Source organism: Zalophus californianus, chromosome 7 (genome assembly GCF_009762305.2).
Source record: "Zalophus californianus isolate mZalCal1 chromosome 7, mZalCal1.pri.v2, whole genome shotgun sequence".
In the NCBI taxonomy this organism is placed as follows: Eukaryota; Metazoa; Chordata; class Mammalia; order Carnivora; family Otariidae; genus Zalophus; species Zalophus californianus.
In genome coordinates this window covers 12794774-12817082 of record NC_045601.1, presented here as the reverse complement: position 1 = coordinate 12817082, position 22309 = coordinate 12794774, and the positions used below count along the sequence as shown (strand labels likewise).

General features: G+C 35.9%; 1 protein-coding gene and 1 pseudogene across 8 annotated transcripts in view; one reads left to right on the top strand and one right to left on the bottom strand.

The window, feature by feature from the left end:
* The window catches only part of SCAF8 (SR-related CTD associated factor 8), a 202828-nt gene that overhangs the window by 16038 nt on the left and 164481 nt on the right, over positions 1 to 22309 (top strand). For all 8 annotated transcript variants that reach the window (XR_004820209.1, XM_027602346.2, XM_027602348.2 and 5 more), the window contains 2 exons: positions 17107 to 17190; positions 21703 to 21747. Coding sequence is in view for 7 of the 8 variants with exons in the window: in XM_027602346.2 (XP_027458147.1) it covers positions 17107 to 17190; positions 21703 to 21747 (129 nt within the window). In the remaining variant the exon portion in view is untranslated. The remainder of the gene's footprint in view (positions 1 to 17106; positions 17191 to 21702; positions 21748 to 22309) is intronic.
* On the bottom strand, positions 1632 to 2113 carry LOC113926750 (annotated as a pseudogene).

The window sequence follows — 22309 nt, the reverse complement described above, 5'->3', positions numbered from 1 at the left end:
CCTGCTGAGCAGGGAGGGAGCCCGACTTGGGGCTTGATCCCAGTAACATGGGATCATGACCTGAGCCTAAGGCAGATGCTTAACCAACTGAGCCAACCCAAGCACCCCAAGAAAGGTAGTTTAAAAGAAAAAAAGCAGCTGAGAACATTTAGTGTCACTGGATATTTCTGTCCCCCGGAAAAGTATATTCATATTACATACTTTATGGAGATTATGAGTTATAAAGAAAGTTCTAGATATAGTCTCTATATTTTCCTAAGTTGGAGAAATTGTTGAACAAAACTTTTGAACGCGTGGTAACAAAATACCATGATATATTTGATAGATTTTGGACCAATATCATTACCGGTCAACATTTCTAAGAATTTCAGTGTTTTACTGAATCCAGCAAGAAAATTCCTAGTAATTTTAAAAAATTGCTAGGAGTATAATTTTGCACTGGAATATGTATTTATTTTACATAGGTACATATACTTATTTACAATACTTACATATGTACACATAGGTGTGTATAGAAAATTCTGGAAGGCAGCTTCCCAGTCTAACAGTGGTCATTGATTTTAAGAGAGAGCAGTAGGTGGATATTGTGCAGTGAATGAGAACTTTCAATATTTGGAATTTTTCACAACATTTATTACCATTTTACTTTTGTAGTAATCTTCCTCAAACTGAAAATACTGTGTTTCTTAGCTTTGGGAGAAAGATGGATTTGGTCTATCTTAATATTTGAATTAAATCCTTTAGAGAAAGTGAGCTTCCTTGTTAAAGTTTGGAAGGCTCTTAAACCTTACTGAGGATTGCTTAAAATTCATTTTTAAAAGAATTTGTGTAGCTGTTACTTGGTCAGTGGATGTATAAGCTTCATAATGTTTTGTCTTGTAGTTAAATGCTCTACTGCTGAGCTATACCCCCATGTTTTGTCTTTTGACTAAAGTATTGGTTATTAGTTAGGTTGATGCTATTAAATGGTATGTTTCCACAGTCATCTACCATCTTACTCAGTGACTCAGTTGTATATGTTTAGTTGGTTGCTAGCTGGTGGGCTTTTTTGTTTTGTTTTTGGAAACAGTGTCTGGGTAGGCAGAAGAACTGGGTTTGAGACATGGTTCTGTAGCCTATTAACAATTTGAATTTAGTTAGGTCAGTTACCCTAAGTTTATACATCTATAAAATTGAGTACAATAAATTTTAATCTCATTGGGCCATTCTGAAAAGTGGTACAGCATTTATGATAGTAACTTAATAATTGACAAAGTAGATGAAAGTAATATTTCTTTCTCCTTTATCTATGCTATTCTTTCCCTCTTTTTTTAGTCTGTATTTGTTGCTCTTATTTCTGGAATGATTTTACCCTAAGGCCTGGTAGGCTTTTGTTTTACTTATTCTCTCTCTGATACTTAGTCTTCAGTATTTATTCTTTATCTCAACTATCTCTTCAGGAATGATGTGTATTTTTGCTTTTCTCTTCTGGGACTCAGTCTCATAAGTTTTTAGGTATTTTGTGTTCATATGCACATGAAATTATATTATCACCTGAATCTAAACTTGTCTTTCTTCCACAAACTTCTTTTATACTCCTTTTTCCCCCCTCATTTTATGTAAAAGGATATTTTAATTCTTGTCCTTAGGAACTACAAAGACTGTACATGATTTGGAAATGAGACTGTGCCAAATAATGGCCAGAGAAGTATCATCCACTCTATGTCTTGTCTTTGGTCACTCAGAAATATAATGTCATCAGCTATGATTCTTGTTGCTTGTTGACTCCCATTATTTTTTATCTGTGTATTCACCAGAGTCTGCTTTCCCTTCCACATAAATTCAGGACCCCTTTTTCACTTACTGATAGGCTACATCTCTGAGGCCTGGCCGGAATACTGATACTCTGTGCCATGTTGTCTTTCGACTGACATCACCCATTTGGTACATTTTCACCCTCATTCATTGCTAGAGAAAACGCTGTGACAGGGTTTTTTCCCTTCCACCTGTCTCCTGATGGGTCCTAACCCACTCACACACGATTCAGATCTCTCTCAACAGCCAAGCTGCTAGCTGTTTCAGACTAACGTCTTACAAGCTGATGAAATACCTATAATCCAGGTCTTCGAAACATACCTTCTGTTTGCTTTTTCTCTGGTCTAGTCTTTGGTGTTCCCTGGATGCTCTAGCCCAAACCTAGACTTCCTCTTTATGTCAGCAGTAAAATCATACTCCCAAACACTCAGACTTGAAAACTTGGAATTTTCCTAGGTACTTCTTTCATTTACATCTTTTCAGTCATGAAATCCAGTGAGTTTTTTTTAAAAATGTGTTTTGCATCCTTCCCTTCCTTTTTATTGTTAGTGTTAAATAATAAGTATTGATACTTTAGTCCAGGTCCTCATCCCTTCCCCCTTGGTTTGTTACAGTTAGTTTTGAATTGGCTTTTAATTTACTGTTCTCTGTTCTCTCAAGTTTATAGAGTAGAACTAAGTTTTTTTAGATTACTAGATTAATTTTTACTCAGTCTCTTCAAGCAACTGTTTTGCTTGAATCACTTTATACTTTTAAAACACTTCAGATTACCTTTGCCTTCAACTGTGTAGGTTTCTTAGCTATGGATTTAAACCTCTTAATACAAGACTATTTTAGAAATGAAGTTATTTATAAGTAAATATAAAAGTGTGCTTATATACATTGTGTATATACAACAGTATGAAATGGGGACATTTATTATATACTTGAAGCTGTGCATTATATATTCTTATCTATGTGTCTTGTTTTTTTGGTACTCAGTGATTCTCCAGTGGGAAAGCACAGCATTCTGTTGAGATTCTAATGCATTCCCATTAGGAAATAGCCCTCTTCCCCAGTCCTCCTTAAAAATTGCTAGTTTTGTAGAGAGATTGATTGACATTTGTGTTACGAATATAAGTAGTGTGGAAGCAGAATCAAAGCTCTAACAGGAATACTTTCTTTTCCAATCAGCCCATTTCACTTCCATTTTTATTAAACCTTTTCTCTGTTAACAACTGGATGTAAGTTTCATTTGTTTGAATGTAGCATTTTTTTATTCTGGCACTAAATTATGCCATGTATTTTTGTTTTCATGAGGCAAGATCTTCAGGTTCTTATGGTTCCCCAAATTTTAAATACCACATAAGTATATTATTCATCTGTTAAATGCAAAGGAGAATATGAGAGAAGAGAAAAATACACACCTCAAATTAGTGTCTCTGCAGAATTACCTGTGATTACATTTTAGAAACCTTTGGGATCATTAGTGAATTGTCAAAGCTGACAATGGTAAATCTCAGAATGCTAAGAATCTACTATAATAATGGTATGTCACTACCCTCCCCTACTACCTCAGTAGATTGTTAGATATCTGAGGTGAAGTCTTAATATTTTTTTATTTAATATTGTGCATATCTGCTGTAGATAGCCAGTGAATGTTGGTTTGATTAGATTTAAATGATTGTTTAGCTTTGACCTCTTAATTGGTTGAATTTGGCTTTGGATTTTTCTCAGTTCTTTGTTTTTAGTTGATTATACCTTGATAATAAAACTTTATTGATCTGAGTAAGAATATTGTGAGTGCTTATGATTAACCCTAAGAGTTAAAGGAAATTTGGAAATCGTCTACAAGAATGATGGGATTATTTCAGAGTGAAGCATTCTGCTGCTTTGAAATAGTTCCTTATTTTCATGAGTATTGGCCTAGAATTATAGGTACAAGGCTAAAAAGATTATTAAAAGTAAAGTTCAAGGGGGAAAATAAATATATCATTACCTGTGGCTTTCATATTTCACTTCTTTGAGGAAAATAAGTTTGTTGCATTCAAGTGAATTCAGATATGAAGTCTGGTAAATTTATTTTGCCAGCTTGTATTTGGTTACCTGATTACCTTTGGAACTCAGTAAGCTACTTTATCAAAGTTTGAATCAGCATTTACTTGAATACCTAATGTAGCCCTTGTATTGAGTACCGTACTACTTTTTCCTTCCTTTCCTTCCAGATATTGTATTTTTCAGTTCTAAAATTTCTAGTTGGTTCTTTTTTGTAGTTTTCCTTTCTCTGATGAAAAGTTCTAGTTTTTGCATTTATTGCAAGAATTTGCTCCTTTACCTTATTGAGGATCATTATGATTTCTTTAAAAGTTTCTTTCTCTTTGGGCATTGTGGAGGATATGAAAAAAGGATGATAGTGGTACTTATTTACTGAGGGTTTACAATATGTGAGGTCAGTGTTTTCCAAAGTGGGTGGATGAATGGAGAGATGGATAGCTAGGTAGGTAGGTAGATAAATAGAGAAATAGACTACACAGAAAACAAATTATGACCAAATAATTTTACTTTGTGATAAGATTGCTATGAAAGTAATAAGCAGGGTGTATAACAGTTGCAGGAGGATGTATACACCACCAGTGGCAGGATGTGATTTCAGATGTGAAAGTTAATTCCCTTTTCCCATTTTTCTGATTACAACTAGGGAAAAAATCTGAGTTTTTTTTTTTTAAGATTTTATTTATTTATTTGACAGAGAGAGACACAGTGAGAAAGGCAACACAAGCAGGGGGCGTGGGAGAGGGAGAAGCAGGCTTCCCACTGAGCAGGGAGCCTGATGAGGGCTGGATCCCGATGAGGGGCTGGATCCCAGGACACTGGGGTCATGACCTGAGCCCAAGGCAGATGCTTAACGACTGAGCCACCCAGGTGCCCCCAAAATCTTGAGTTTTGTTCCACTATGTCTTTTGTATTTCTAGATATTTGTTAATCGTCTTAAAAAAAAATGAACAAAGCAGAGATTGTACTTTAGAGTCAGCCTTTGGCAAGAATTATCCAGAGAAAATTTAATCATGTTTTATTTTCCTTATAATTAATTTTAGTATTATCTTCTACTTATAACTGTGGGCCAGAGCAGTGTCTCAGAAAAACTTTACAACCTACAATAAGAAATATAATTTGTGTGGACGCCCTGGGTGGCTCAGTTGGTTAAGCATCTGCCTTTGGCTCTGCTCATGGTCCCAAGGTCCTGGAATCGGGTCCCATATTGGGCTCCTTGCTCAGCAGGGAGCCTGCTTCTCCCTCTGCCTGCCGCTACCCCAGCTTGTGCTGTCTTTCTCTTTCTCTTTCTCTCTGACAAACAAGTAAAATCTTTAAAAAAAAAAAAAAAATCCCTTTAAAAAGAAATATAATTTGTGTCGTGATCTAGTAGTTACCTATGTAAATATAACAGGAACAAAAGTTTCACCCAGGATTAGTGTGTACCTCATTATTTTCTGTTTTGTTCTGTTTTAACTGGGCTAGGATTACCTTGAAAAGGTTTTCATAGTTGAATAGATTATGGTTTGGAAAAAAAAAAAGTAAAAAAGATTGCATGAAATAGAGAAATGGGTAGAACTTTTTTTTAATTGTATGAAAATTATGCCTAATAAATTACGTTAAGTTGTTATAACATATTTTTCTGAACATTTTTCTTGGTCTTATTTTTGCATTTAATTCTTATATATAAAGTTGTAGTTGTTGCAAATATTTTATATTTGTCATGTAACATATTAGAGATTTCCATAGTTGTATATTTAATAATGTCTGTATCAGGTCAACTTTCTTTTAGTATACCGTACTAAATCTCTCTTGACATTTTTTTAACTGTTATATGAAATGTTGATGTAAAAATTCCATGGTTATGGTCTTCTGCTTTTTAAAATATATAAAGGTCACTCATAATTTTATAGCTCTGGTATTGAGTACCATACTACTTTTTCCTTCCTTTCCTTCCAGATACTGTATTTTTCAGTTCTAAAATTTCTAGTTCTTTTTTGTAGTTTTCCTTTCTCTGATAAAAACTTCTAGTTTTTACATTTATTGCAAGAATTTGCTCCTTTACCTTATTGAGGATCATTATGATTTCTTTAAAAGTTTGTGATAATTCCAACATCAGCATCATTGGGGATGGCATCTGTTGATTCTCCTTTCACACTTGAGCAGTTTGGACAGATCTTCCTGGTTTGGGGGTGTGTGTGTGTTTGTGTGTTGTGTTTTGGTATGTCACGTAGGTTTGGCTTGTATACTGGACATTTTCAGTATTGTATTGTAGGACTTCATTAAAATCCTCTTAAGAATGTTGATTTGTTTTATTTAGCAGACGTTCATCTTGGTTAGGTTCAGGATGCAAGTTCTGTCTTGCCTTTTTGTGGTGGTTCCAATGTCAGTTCAATTTTATAAGCATTTGTTTTGCTGTTTTAGACGTGCCCAGCACATGTGCCAATCAAGAATTAGTGGTTTACATAAATTTTAGTTCTCAAAGCCTTTACCGGATTTCTTTGGGTCTGTTTCACACAGGCACAATTCCAGAATGAGCCCAAGACTTAAGTTAGTTCCTACACAGAATTAGGAGATCCTCTTCTCAGCTCTCTGTGGGATTCCCATACTTTTTCTAGATCCCATGCCATCCTTTTTTCTGTTCCTCTGGCCAAAAAGTTGGGTTTCTCTCCATTTTTAGCCTTTAGAGTTGAAGTGGTGAGGAAAAAAAAATGGGGATTCCTCACCATACTTTTTGGATAACAGGGGCCCCTTTTCCTAGTTCCTCTGTCTGGAAATTGCTATTCTTTGGGATTTTTTAGGTGCTGGCAACAGTGGTTGCCCTCCAGCCCTAAGCAGGGCCTGGGAGAAATGGAAGAAGAGGAAGTAAAGGAGATTCCTCCTGATGCCCACCTCAGTAGCATGGAGGAGTCCTTTTACTCAGTCTTCTGGCTAGACAAAAGGGGTTTCCTCTAGTGTTTTTGCTTCTAGCACCGGCTCCCCGGCTTGATTCTGCACTCTTTGGAACCAAAACCTAGAGGTAATAGAGGAACACAAAACACTAAGAAATTTACCTCAGCACCCACACACAGCTCCCTTCCCCCCATCACTGGTTACTATTCTACTTGTTTTCCATCGGCTTCTCTTCTACTTTTCAGTCTTCAGGTAGTTGCTTTTTGTATTTAGTCTGGCGTTTTTAGTTGTAATCGGTGGGAGAGAGAGAGGCTGTAGTTAGCTTACTACATCTTGGCTCACTGTAACGCCTATATACTATTTTTAAAGAGTATTTTTTATCTACTTTATTCCAAGAATTTGGAAAGGATACATAAATTTTTGTATTGAATTAAAGATCATGCAAGTAAGTTTTTGTGGCCTAAATTTAGCTCTTTAGTAGTTTTTGAGGGAGAGTTGATTATAGTTTTTCTTTGTTACTAACAATTTTAAACTATAAGTTAGATTCTAAAGTAAATGGCTTCCTTTTAATAACAGTTTTCAATACTGTAGTATTAACCTTAGACAACTGTCATAGTTGAGAAATAGGATGTTTTGCTTAGTAGTAATATAAAAGGTTAATTATTTATGTGAAAATACTTTAGCCCATAGGAAAGAATAGTTACGAAGCATATAAATATATTTGTCATAACAATTTTGTTAGCACTTTTATATATCAAATTCTGGCTTTTTCTTTTTTTTAAACTAGAAGATCCTATCCCACCATACCTGCACCACCAAAAGTTTAGTGTATAGGTTTGATCTTACTAGACAGATGTTTGTATACTTCAGATTTATAATTTTAAGAAAACAGGCATTATTTTCCCTGGTAATATACTTTTTACGATTTTATTTATTTGAGAGAGAGAGAGCGCACAAGCCGGGGGTGGAGGGGTGGGAGAAGCAGACTCCCCGCTGAGCAGGGAGCCCAGTGTGGGGCTGGATCGCAGGACCCTGAGATCATGACCTGAGCTGAAGGCAAACACTTAACTGACTAAGCCACCCAGGTGCCCAACTTTTTTTAAAGGGGTTCTGGATTTGAGATCCTGAGAAAGATACACAGTTTTGCGTACCCTTTACCAAGTAGTATTACTTTCATTGTATACTTAACTATACTCTGCAAACTGTTAATTAGAATATTGCCTGTCTGCAAAAGCACACTCCGTTTCATGAGGACAGAGATGTCTGCCTCTTCTATTGGATCCATAGTGCCTGGCTCTTATGAGTATATTTGGAATGAGTGATGAATTGTTGGATTATAGATAATTTGCATTTTCTTTCATCTTTGTGCTTTTTTTTTGTTTTCCAATTTTTCTGTAGTAAAATATTTTATAACCACAGAAAAAGGTTTTAAGGATATAAGGATATTTTAAAAAGGGAAAACAATTAATTTTGTTCACTGATTTTTAGATGTTAACATTTCAAATTTTATGTGCTTTGGTGTTCACAGTTATATATGGTTTATTTCAAAGATGCATTTGAAACTTTGTTTTGAAGGGTTGTTTTTTTTTTTTTTTTAAGATTTTATTTATTTGACAGAGAGAGGGCACAAGTAGGCTGAGTGGCAGGGAGAGGGAGAGGGAGAAGCAGGCTCTCCGCTGAGCAGGGAGCTGGACGTGGGGCGAGATCCCAGGATCCCAGGATCATGACCTGAGCCGAAGGCAGCCGCCTAACCAACTGAACCACCCAGGCGCCCCTGTTTCGAAGTTTTTATACTCTCACATTATTTAGTGTAAAATCAGGAGCTGAGCCTTTGTTAAAAGTTTGATCTGGGAATCCTGGCAGAATATCCGTAACATACCTTTTTGGCTTTTGCTCTTTAAAACATTCTGCATGTTCAAGAATACTGCTACTTCAGTAGAAGTAACCCAAGCTTATATATTTGGAGTTTTAACTCAAACTTTTTTTTTTTACAAAGAAATTTACTTTAGTATAAAGTCACTGTTGGTCACATTATTCTTTTAGAACATGTTTTTTCTTAATGTTGGTTTTAGTGTTGAATCTGCTACTGTTAATTCTGTTATTGTTCTCTGGTCACATTTTGTTATGTCAAGTGCATCTCATTTTATGTTACAGTATCTAATATTTTATATTGTATATATTGTATATTATTTTGGGTTGTTTTGGGTAAAATATACAATTTATATTGTATATTATTTTTGGGTTGGACAAAAATAATATGGAAGGCCCTCTATATAAGAAAGGAGAACTTGTATATTAGGGAGTGACAAATTTTAGATATAGGGAATACTTAGGTTTTGACATGTTGAAGTAAAATTTGTAATAAAGTATATTGGTTTTCAGGTATTACAGTTGGAGAATAATCTCTTTAAAATGACTGTCAGTGAAACAAGTATCTTACCTACTTTTTGTTCCTATATGCAAAATACTGAATTTCTATTTCTTTTTAAGTTATTTAGGAAAAACAGAAATTTAAAAAAATTTTAATTTTGACTGAATTATAAAAATAATTTTCAAAAAGTATTTGCAAAAATTAAAAAATCTATACAGTCAAGGTAAAATGAAGAAAAATCATTTACATCTTTTTCTACTGTATTAGTTTTCTGTTGCTTTGAAACACATTGCCACAAACTTAGCCTACGGCTTAAAGCACCACAGATTTATTTTATAAATTCCATGGGTCACAACCCAAGCACTAGTTGGCTACCTTTGCAGATTGACTCACCACGCTGAAATCAAGGTGTCAGCCAGGCTGTGTGCTCTCATTTGAGACATGGATTTCTCTTCTAAGCTCATTTAGGTTGTTGGCTGAATATAGTTCCTTGCTGTTATAGGGCTGAGGTCCCTGTTTAGTTTGCTGGCTGTTGGCGGAGGCCTTTTCTCAGTTCCTACCAGCCACCTTCAGGTCTTAGTAGTCATGTGGCTCCCTCACGTGGCCCCCTCACGTGGCAGTGAGCGAGAGCTAGCTCTTTGGTGTCCCTTCTAATGACACTAAGCCAGTTGAGTCAGAACTGCATTCTTACAATCTCATTTAACTCTAAATACCTCCATGAAGTCTCTATTTCCAGACATAATCACATTAGGGATTGGGGAATTCAGACTATGAATTTTGGAGGGAGAGATAGTGTGGAGGACCATTGTGGCAAGTAAAGTTAGAACAAGATTTTATTAAAATATAATATATATTTTTTTAAAGATTTTATTTATTTGAGAGAGAGAGAATGAGAGACAGCACGAGAGGGAAGAGGGTCAGAGGGAGAAGCAGACTCCCTGCTGAGCTGGGAGCCTGATGTGGGACTCGATCCCGGGAGTCCAGGATCATGACCTGAGCCGAAGGCAATTGCTTAACCAACCGAGCCACCCAGGCGCCCTAATATATTTTTCAAAGTAACCTACGCATGTAATTTTTTTTTAAGTACAAAAGAGATTTTATTGGAAGCTCTTCCTTCTCACACCATGCTGGATCCCCCACAGAGGAAAATGTTTAAGTTCTTAACACTTTAGTTCTTTTGATGATTAATTTCATATATCTAAGCAGTATTTTTGTAACACTGTCTTTTGAATGGTCAGTTTTAGATACTTATTGACTTTTTGCAAGAATTGATGAGGCATTAGTTCACTTGTGCTGCCCTTACTCTCTTTAATACCTTAATTTTGAGTGGTGGGACTCTGGAATTAGGTAGGACAAGTTATTTTCCTTTGGCTGTATCTTCTGTGTTTACTATGGCTTGTGGTTTCCTCTTTGTGGTCATCAGTTACTAATCCTCTTAATCATATTTCTGTTTTTTTGGAAATTTGTGACATCTTGTCTGCTGATTTACTCCTTTCCCTATTCTGCTTTTGAGTTCTTTTTACCTTTTTAAAATTTTATTCCTTATTATTCTCCCAATAGGAGGAAGAGAAAAAAAAATCTGTAGTCAGCATGCTATCGTGAATTGAAAGTATCAAGTTGTGTTTGTTCCAGTATCTTTTGTGATTTCTGATTTTGGAGATTTTAGGGATCCTAACTAGTTTGTTCTTTCTCTCTCTCTCTCTCTCTCTCTCTCTCTCTCTCTCTCTCTCTCTCTCCCCCCCTCCCTCCCTCCTTCCCTCCTTCCTTTCTCCCTCCCCCCTCCTTCTTCCTTCCTTCCCTTTCTTTTTTCTTTCTTTCCTCCCTCCCTCCCCCCTTCTTCCTTCCTCCCTTCTCTCCTTCCTTCCTTCCAGATTTTATTTTTTATTAGAGAGAGAGCGCACACGCAAGCAGAGGGAGCGGCAGAGGGAGAGGGAGAAGCAGGCTCCCCGCCAAGCAGGGAGCCAGGTGTGGAGCTCGATCCCAGAACCCTGAGGTCATGACCTGAGCTGAAGGCAGCCCCTTAACCGACTGAGACCCTCAGCCGCCCCCTAACTAGTACTTTCAAGGCAGTAGAGGACCATTGTTAGGAAAGATGGATTGGGTTGATGACTCAGTTATTTTAGGTTCACATAGTGGGTTAATTCCATTGATCATAGAATCACAAACTTGAAGGCCTAACAACCTGTAAATGAGCAAGATTTTACCAAAATTTGATTGTTTTCTGGGGTATGTCAGATAATGAGTTCTTTATTGGGCTCTTCCAAGTAATGATAGAATTCATGTAATACCTATGCTCAAATTGGGAAAGGCATTAACATTTTTGAAGTGAGTTTGCTTAAAATAACAGCCTGAAGCACAACGTTTTGTTGAGTTTTGGGTAACGAGTCACAGTGTGTGGAAAAGGGCAGATGAGGGAGGTCATGAATGTACTTTCCAGGGACGTGAGATTGCAGTGTTTATCCAAAAGCAAAATAGAAGCATACATTTTTAGGACTGAGAAATATTGTCCAAATTCAAGGTTGGCTTGCTTTTGTAATAAGTAAGTTCTGTTGGAACATCCCCTGCCCATTCATGTGTGAATTGATCCTTAGTCCTTGGCTGCTTTCTTGCTACAGGGTAGAGCTGAGTAGTGTGATAGAGACCATGTGGCTTCTAGAGCCTAACGTGTACTTGCTGTGCTGACCGACTCTTAGCCCAGTCAATAGCTGACAAGTGACAACTCTGAAAATCTTTATTCAAAATAAGTTTTTTGTTGGAGTAGCCAGCAGCAACTAAGATATCTCAGTGTAGGTTAAAAAAAAAATTTCTCAAACCTTGATTAAAGTCACTAGAAAATGATTTCATTAGAAGTTGTTTTCAGATCTGAATACATTTGTTGAATGAATGCATTCATCAAATGAATACATTTGATGTGGTGCCTGCAAGTTCCTGAGAGGAGCTGAAACATAAAGGAGTTAGACTGAAATCCAGGCTATTGTTCAGTGCCTTTGTTTTAAATTGGTAAGTCTTGAGTTATAGCCATAGGAAGGGGCAGGTCAGGACTGGGACTTCATTTCAGTCCCTGAGGTCAGAGGGACATGGAGAGTTTGTATAAATCAAGGGTTGTCACATGAGATTGGATAGCATTAGAACAAAGCATTTGAGGGGAAGAAGCTTAGATTTGGGAAGCAGAGTTCAGACACAGCAGGTTATCAGTAGACCTAGAAAAGTTAAAATAGTCTTAACTGAGGGAATAATTTGATGGAACAAACTAATGGGAATCAGCAGCCATTTAGTTTTTAGAAAACAAGGAAGTAGGGAGCCAGGCCCAAGAAATAGATTGGTGGGATTAAAACCTATAAATGAAGGGCGCCAGGGTGGCTCAGTCGGGTAAGCACCAACTCTTGATTTTGGCTCAGGTCATGATCTCAGGGTCATGGGATCAAGCCCCCTGTCGACTCAGCGGGGAGTCTGCTTGAGATTCTCTCTCCCTCTGCCCCTCCCTGCACTCGCTTACCTGCTCTCTCAAATAAATAATCTTTAAAAAAAAAAAAAAAGCCTATACATGAGAAAACTGGGTATCTAGATAGCCCAAGCTTAGAGTGCATGCAGTCCTGATCTTCTGACCCAAGCATAGAGATGGGAATCATCAGGGAAATGGAAAAAAGTTCCCAGAATAAACTTTCATTCTTCTGCAACATTTTCCAGTGTAGAACCAGATCAAATTTTGAGAATATAGGGAGAATTACATTCCCAATTTTTGGTGAGGAGTTGATATATCTAATTAGAAAGAGGATTGGAATGAAGCCTGGCACTTCCTAATGGCAATGTTACAGCAGAATTAAGTTATCAGCTGGGTGAGACAGGTTTATTACTGTGTATCAGGCATTCTGTCATATCCTGTAGATCTAGAGATTAAATATTCTCTTGCTATAAATTTGATTACTTATAGAAGATTTTTAAAGCTTTGAATGGTCTGGCAGCATACTTAGCACTATTTTCTTTTTCTAAAATACTGAATGTTATATTGATGTCCTACAGGTCTCAAGAAATGGTCTTTGAGGGAGGTCCTAGAGGACTGAGTTTGATGTTGAGGATTGACAACAGGAGAATGTACAGAACACTTAAATTTGGAGCTAGAAATTGAATAGAAGGGGTAAAAAAAAGAAAAGGGGCGCCTAGGTTAAGTCTGACTCTGATTTTGGCTGGAGTCATGATTTCAGGGTTTTGAGGGGTGTGGGGCCTGCTTGGGATTCTCCCTCTCTCCCCCCCCCCAATAGAAAGAGAGAGAGAGGGAAAGAAAATAGAAGGAAAAGTGGAGGATGACAGGCTGTCTCTGCAGTCATGTGCTCAGTTCACATTAGTTCATTAAATGTATAAACTTATACTCCACCTACTTCAAAAAGAACTTTGAAACAGCTTATCAAAATTAGACACTGGTGAAAATATATTTTATATTTGGATACAATAAAACTAATGGCTAAATATAGCAGAGAAGTAGATGTCAATAGACATTTGAGATTTAATGTTCAGACAAACTTGAGCAAGCTCACTTAGAAGCCAAGGCACAAGATGGGAGAAACCTGTTAAACCATCTTTTTTTGATTAAAAAAGTAAGCACATGGAAACTAGCTGAATCATTCTCCTGTTTCTGCATTCAAGGAGAATATACTTTGGGAATTCTTATATAAGGGATTTTTTTTGGTTAAAGATAATTATTTCTTTAACAGATGGGTAAAACACAACATTCTAGAGCAAGTCTTTCATCAGTCTTCGTAAGCTAAAGACTTAATGTTAAATTTTAGTTAAGGCATTCATTGAGGAGTTATCTGTGCCTATTTTCTGATAATCAGATTTAATAAAGAAATGAGATTTGTTGGAAGCCTATGTATTAAGTGAGCCTTGGAAAAGTACTTAATTACTCGGTATTTCTCTGAGTACTACCTTAAATTTCTGCAGTATGTGCATTTAAAAAGGCAGGGGATCTCAGGTGAAAGCTGACTTTTCAGACTGTTGAAAATGTTTTATAAATCTAAATTATATTTCCCCTACCTCATCCCCTACCCTCCATCACACACACACACCACCCACACACACACACACACACACACCCACACACACACACACACACACACACACCCACACCCACACACACCCACACACACCCACACACACCCACCCACACACACACACACACACACACACACACACACACACACACACACACACACACACACACCCCGCAAACAAAGCTGTGATCAGCTAGAGTATGAACTAATGCTTGATCGAAACTTCAGGGCTTTACTACACAAAATAAAAGTGTATGTAGTCAACTGTGGGGGGAAAGCTGATGCGTCTTCATTGCCCTAATATAAATTACTAAAGAATGGACTTGCAAGTGTTTGATGGATCCTTTAATATTATTCATTTAAATGGAGAATGCCTACAGAGTAGGATTTTAATTTTAATAATTAAAATTATTGAGCAACTGTTGAGCAACTTTAGTATGTTCTAAAAGTTTTATTTTTATGTGATGTTTCTGTGAAATGAATTTCTATTTTGTGAATGAGAAACCTAAGCTTCAGAGGTTTAGCAGCTTGTGATAAGGTGACATAGTTGGAATTCATATCCATGTTTTTCTGTGCAAAGCTTGTGCAATGCTGTGTCTTATATTTGTTCATTTTAATTTATTCTTAACAAATATCTATTTTCTCCCAGACACTGAAGACACAGTTTGGAGAAAAGGAAAAAATCTAAACAAAAAAGACATGGTGTCTATCCTTAGAGCTTATTCTTTTGTAGGAGAGGGCAGGGGTGGATCTCAGATGGGCAGTAGCCAGGGCCTGCTGAGAAATTCTGGGAAGCTGACCTTTGCTTTATACGTACAGCTTGTTGTAAGCACTATAAAATGTGTTGATGTTATTTTGTACCTGGTGAGTAGACTGGCATACAGGTAGGAATTGAAGCCACAAGTGTATTAAAATTTCCTGTTAGTTTAGCAGAGGTAGCTTATTAAATGGTCTGATGGGATCTTGACCTAATGGTTGGCAGTATGAACAGGTGGGCACTTCTCTGGGAACTTAAAGGGAAGGACATCTGTACTTCTCCCACAAATGATTTCAGCTTGAACAGCTCTTATAGCATTAACATCTTAATGGTATTAAAGGAACTTACAGCCTTTGACCTTTGGTGTTACTGTTACTCTTTGTGACAGTCCTTTTAAAAAATCAAGTATTAAATGATCAGACAAGTAAATGTCAAAGTACTATGATGAGTGCTTCAGAGGTGAATGACATTACAGTGAGAGTATAAAAGAGGAGGTATTGATCTGGCTGGAAAGGTAGGGAAGGCTTTCCTCATTAGGTGTTGCTCAAACTAAGATGAGTACACATTAACTAGCGAGGAGACCCTGGTGAAGAGTATTCGAAATAGAGGGAACAAGCTCATTTTCAACACTGTGTGGCAGGAAACTGAAACAGGATCATTGTGCCTGGAGCAAAGGGCTCAGGAGGGGAGCATGGAGTGAGATGAGACTGGAAGGGTGGACAGGAGTTCCGACTATGTGTTTATCCAAAGCATGGGAAGTCATTGACTTTTTAAGGGGGTATTTAGTCACCTGATCAGATTAGTTTTTGAAAAGATAGACATTAGTTTTTGAAAAGATAGACATGCACATCCATTTAGAGGTGTCCTCTGAGTAAGAGATGAGAGTGTTTGGGGCTGTGGTTTTGGTGGTCGTTGGAGAAAGAAGAGGAGAAAAATGGGAAAACTGGGTAGAAATCAGTAGAATTCATTGATAGATAGGTTATAAGGGGTGCTGGAGCAAAAGCTGTAGAGGACTCCCTAAATTGCTAGTTGACTAACCAACACAATCTGTTTTAGTTACTTTTAAAGTCTGTTTGGTTGTTTTTGCAATGTTGTAAAATGGCCAAAGCTTCGTTTCCAGACTTTGAAGTTAGTATCTTACAGCATTATAGTTAAAATCTTGTCATCACTGAGTACACTGCAACTTTTAATCAATATTCATTTAACCTTAGTTACTTGTTCATTGCTTGATTCTCCCCCCTTTAACTTTCTCTTTAAGCACTTTTATTATCCTTTGCTTATATGAGAGATTTCAAAACAAAATTATTTTTTGGTGGAGATTACAGCTAAACCTTAAATCCCTTGATTTCTAAAAAGTTTTGAGATACAGTTCATATACCATAAAATTAACCAATTTGAAGTGTGTAATTCAGTGGCATTTAGTATGGTTATACAACATTACCACAATCAATTTTAGAATATTTTTATCACCCCCAAAAAGAAATGTTGTACTCATTAGTAGTTATTCATCATTTCTTCCCAATTCCCCCAATTGTAGGCAGTCACAAATAGATTTGCCTTTTCTGAACATATCATATAAATGGCAACTTACAATATCTGGTCTTTTTAATACGGCTTTTTAAACTGAGCATAATGTTTTCAAGGTTCATCCATTTTGTAGCATGTATCAGTACTTCATTTCTTTTTTATGGCTAATATTTTGAATGGATATAACATTTTGTTTATCCATTCATCATTTGATGGACATTTGGGTGGTTTCCACTTTTTAAATGACTTTTATGAATAATGTTGCAGTGACCATTTGTGTACAGGTTTTAATGTAAATATATATTTTCATCTCTTTTGGCTTTATACCTGGGTTATATTACATATTACTATGGGTCATATTACACATTACTATGTTTCACTTTTTGAGAAACTGCCAAGCCATTTTCCAAAGCTGCTGTACCATTTTATATTCCCACTAGCAATGTATAAGGGTTCCAGTTTCTCCACATCCTTGTTCACACTTGTTATTATCTGTCTTTTTGATTATAAACAAGTGTGAAAATGTAACTCATTGTGGTTTTGATGTGCATTTCCCTGACAGCTAATGATGTTGAACTTGATTTTTAAAAGAAAGCAGCACTTTGATTCTATTGGGAATATAAAAATGGAAATGTTTGGTAATTTCATGTAATTGCTTAGAGACCATTAGTTTTGCTGTATTTAAAATTTGTTCTTCTTTTTATCAGTTGTATTCCCTGAATGACTACAAACCACCCATTTCTAAAGCGAAAATGACCCAAATTACTAAGGCAGCCATCAAAGCTATTAAGGTGAGTAATAAATTTTACACTTGTGTTTTCAGAAGAAAATACTATACTAATATTTTAGAGGAAGGATAATTATTACAGATTATACAGTTGACCATTGAACATCACAGATTTGATCTGCACAGGTCCACTTACACGTGAATTTTTTTTATAAATTCAGTGCATTACTGTGAATATATTTTCTCTTCCTTACGATTTTCTTAATAACATATTTTCTCCAGCTTACTTTATTATAAGAATACAGTGTATAATACATATAACATAGAAAATATGTGTTAATTAACTGTTATCAATAAGGCTTCCAGTCAACAGTAGTTGATTTTGGGGGTTGTCAGAAGTTACATGGGAATTTTCGACTGTTCAGGGAATTGGTTGTTTAAGGGTCAACAATGTATTTTCTTCCTCTTTACAGGGTTAATACATGTTAGTGAAAATTTATCATCACCTGTGAACTCTCCCACCTAGAGATAAACATTTAACACTTTGATAAATACAAGCTTTGAAGCTACTATCATTTTTCTTTACTTAGAGCCACATTGTGGTGAATGTGTTTGTTATTTGTCACACTGACTTTACAGAATCTTGGTAAGAGGTTTCTAAATAAAAATTAATGGTTTTTTCCTTATTGATTCTATTATAGATTTGAAAATGAGCCATTAAGAAAAATAATTGAACCTCATTGTATATAGGATGTTTAAGCTGTGGGAAGAGGCCGCAGGCCTTTAGCCATTGCTCTAAGAGGTTTTGAACTGATCTATGTTGACTCATTGAAACTTCTGAAAATCTCAGAGAAAGGTTGGACTTTTCTGTAGAGAAATATACATAATGCACAAAGTTTTGCATAAAATTTCTTGACTTTTAAGTACCTTTTGAAGTTCAGCCATGGATACCTCTTTCTTGTCTGCAAAGCTAAGCCTCCCTGCTTTAGTAGGGCTGTTAAAATCAAGAATGATGGGGCGCCTGGATGGCTCAGTCGGTTAAGCGTCTGCCTTCGGCTCAGGTCATGATCCCAGGGTCCTGGGATCGAGCCCCGCATCGGGCTCCCTGCTCAGCGGGAAGCCTGCTTCTTCCTCTCCCACTCCCCCTGCTTGTGTTCCCTCTCTCGCTGTCTCTCTCTCTCTGTCAAATAAATAAATAAAATCTGAAGAAAAAAAATGAAGAATGAATGAGGGCTTATATTTAATTAAGTAGGTTTTAATCTGTGGATATTTGGTGGTGTTTCCCTACTGTAAATAACATCAGCCATAACCGGAAGCACCATTTATTTATTTATTTTTTAAAGATTTTATTTATTTTGACAGCGAGCGAGAGCAGGAACACAAGCAGGGGGAGTGGGAGAAGGAGAGCAGGCTTCCCGCGGAGCAGGGAGCCCGACAACGGGGCTCGATCCCAGGACCCTGGGATCATGACCTCAGCTGAAGGCAGACGCTTAACGACTGAGCCACCCAGGCGCCCCAGCAGCAATTATTTAAATAAATTGTCTTTGAATAATAGCATTATCTGTTAGATTTAACAAATTCCTGTTTACAGAGAGAATCGCCACTAGGAGAAAATTCAGATAGTTGTGATTTTTCAGTGTTTTGGTGGCCAAAGCTTAGTTTTCAACATGCAGTTAATTTCTTAGACCATTGTAGTTAAAATCCCTGTATTTATATGTGGAAAATCAAAGAGGTGATAAGTGATAAGGACAGTGACCAGTAAGCATATAAGCAAGAGAATTCTTCAAAAAAGTGAATTTTCAGGATGTCTGATAGGCTTAGTATAGAATGTTTAGTCTCTTGTACTTTCTTTATCCTATTTTTTACATTGTGATCTGATTTTTATGATCATGATTCTGAGAGTGTGCAAACATGGATATTACCATTTTTAGTCTATGAAAATAATTGAAGCATTTTATATAACTTGAGAATACTTCTAAAAAAATTTTTTTCATTGAAGTATAGTTGATACACCGTGTTCTAGATTTAGGTGTACAACATTAGTGATTCAGCATCTCTATTCGTTATGCTGTGCTCACCATAAGGGTAGCTGTCATCTGTCACCATACATTACTATTGCAATATCATTGATTATATTCCCTATGTCGTACCTTTTGTTCCTATGACCTATTCATTTCATAACTGGAAGCCTGTATCTCCTCCCCTTCACCTATTTTGCCCATCTCTCCACCCCCCCTCCCTCTGAGCAGAATATTTTTTAATTAAAATATTCTGTAAGGTATTGGTAGCAGCATTACTCCTATTTTTCAGATGTGGGAAAGGTCTAAGAGAAAATAAGTAATTTGCAATAGTCAGAATAAATACAGCTAGATTTGAACCCAAGTTTCTCTCAATCAAGAACCTAAACATAATAATATACTGTACTATTTTGATTTATTGTTGCTGCTTTAAATTTTTTAATTTTGAAAATTCAAACATGTTGCAAAATATTATAATGAGCCAACACATAGTTTTCCCTTAGATTTTCCAGTTAACACTTTGCTACATTTGGTTTATTTCTACACACACAAACACATTTTTTGGCTGAATCATTTGAGAGTTAGTTTCAGATTTCATTCATAGTAGCACTTAATCCCTAAATACTTGAATTTGAATCTCCTAAGAACAAAGACATATCCTAAGTAACTATATTGTACACTGATCACATGCAAGAAATTTCAGGATCCAGTAAGATCATATATTACATTTATTTGTCCTGTCACCCAGCCTTACCCAGCCTTTGTTTGTTTGTCATGCCATTGATATTTTTGAAGAGTTCATACCAATTGTTTTGCAGTATGATATTAAACTGCATTTAGTACATATGTAAATTGAGACTTAGCTACCTTTTTAAATCAGATTTAAATGATATTGTGTTTTATATGAGGTAAGTCATTGATTTTTTATATCTATCAGTGTTTAGAGACATTATTTTAATGGGCGCTTGTTAACATTGCACACTGTCAGCAAAATCTCACAAAATACCTATTGGGGAAGAAGACCTATGTGAACTGATAAACTTTGAATTAAAGTTTAGTAAGCAGTTTTCCTCAGAATTACATGTAGTAAAGTAGCTAGAAGCAAAAAGCATTGTCAAGGTGTTTTCCAGAAGAATTAATATTTAATAAAAATCACTCAGTGTGTAATTAATATTTTGTATGTTGCTTTTAAATGTTTAAGTAGTGCTTACTTTTAAGTAGTTGTTTTGGCTTTTTTATTTAAGTGACTTACACTGTTGAGTAAACTGTTCCTTTATAGTATGAAAATTTTAGCCAAGCTTAAACTTGTACATTTTGCTTTGATGACTATGAGTAATCAGGTTTCCTTTCATTTTGATTTTTGATTTTCATGATGCAGTTCAAAGGAATGTTCATGTGTCTCTTCAGTCTCGGGATATCCCTTAAAGTATAATTCTTGAGATCAAAAGTATAAATAGAAGCACAATTCAAGTTCTTTAAACAAATATGCTAATTATGCAGTTGCCATTGAGGTACTTATTAAGCATAAATTTTAGATATCTTTTGCTTAATCTGTAATTTTTTTAATCTATAATTTCTGATTTGTTCCTTTTTAGGTTTATTCATAGTGTTGTTTCTAAAACTTACATCTGTTTTCTTACTATTGATAACAGCCCATTATTCATTTTTATTGTGTATGTTAACTTCACTTCTGCTGATTTGTTTTGGCTGATCCATGAGAACCTTATACATCTCTATATCTTATTATATATGCTTGTTCCGTTTTCCAGGAGAAGCAAGAGATGAAGTCGAAAACAACTCCCTTGCATATGTTTATTAATGCTATTTGTTGAGTTATTTGATATTTCTGGTATTACCCTAATTTAATGATACCGTAAGAAATCTTTTCCTTCCCTGAAAGTAAGAATATACATCTGCCTGTGTGCTTATTGCAAGTACTTTGCTGTCAACGTAACAGTTTGTGAAAGTATAGTTTTATGAGGACTGTGATCAAATTCTTTTCTAATTCATAACAAACTTTGGATAGACAGTTGGCCCTTGAACATCATGGGCGTTGGGGTGCTGATCCCCCATGCAGTCAGGAATCTATGTATAACTTTGGACTCCACCAAAACTTAACTACTGATAGCCTGCTGTTGTCCAGAAACCTTACCGATAACAGTTGATTAACATCTAGTTTGTATGTTATATGTATAATATACTGCATTCTTACAATTGAGTGAGTCAGAAAATAATGTTACAAAGAAACTCAAAAGGAAGAAAAAATACATTTATAGTACTGTTTATTGAAAAAAATCAGCATGTAAGTGGACCCACACAGTTCAAACCTATGTTCAAGGGTCAGTTTTACTGACCATGTATGCACTTTAAGAATCCTTTACTAATTAGGTATCATAATAATTGCTTATGAAGGTGGGTGACATGTTTGTCTCAAAATTCATGATTAAAATTCATTGTTTTGATAGACCTTTTAAACTATGTTAAACCTGTGTTTAACAGGAAAATTCACATCTAACTGAATAGATTTTAAAACCACACTTCATGTTTTTTTCTTTTAGTTCTATAAACATGTGGTACAGAGCGTTGAGAAATTCATTCAGAAAGTAAGTATATAATTTTCAATATATAAGCTAAATGTACTATAATTACAGATTAATGCCTTGTACTCTATTCTTTTAAATCAAATACTCAAGTTTAAATTGTTTTGGTGGACTGTTCAAAAGTGATTCCATTTATTTTCTAATTAAGAAATAAGGGTGCCTGGGTCGCTCAGTTTGTTAAGGGTCCAACTCTTGATCTTAGTTCAGGTCTTGATCTCAGGGTTGTAAGTTCAAGCCCCCCGCACTGGGCTCCACCAGCATGGAGCCTACTTAAAAAAAATAATAAATTTAAAAAAATTAAATGATAGTGCTTTTTGGATAATTCTGAAAACAGTAACTTTCATTTAGGTAGATGTTCTTTTAATTTGCAGTGCCATAGTGAGCATTTGTCCCTTGAAAAAAATGGTGTTCATATGATTGATTTTAAATAAAATTATAAATGTGTTAATTCTCACTTGTCATTTCAAGCAGAATGCCTAGAGAGCAGCTCTTCTTTTAGATAAGGTGTGGATAAGACATTGCCTGCCACCTACTTCTCTTCTGCTGATTGATTTTGTCTCATCCA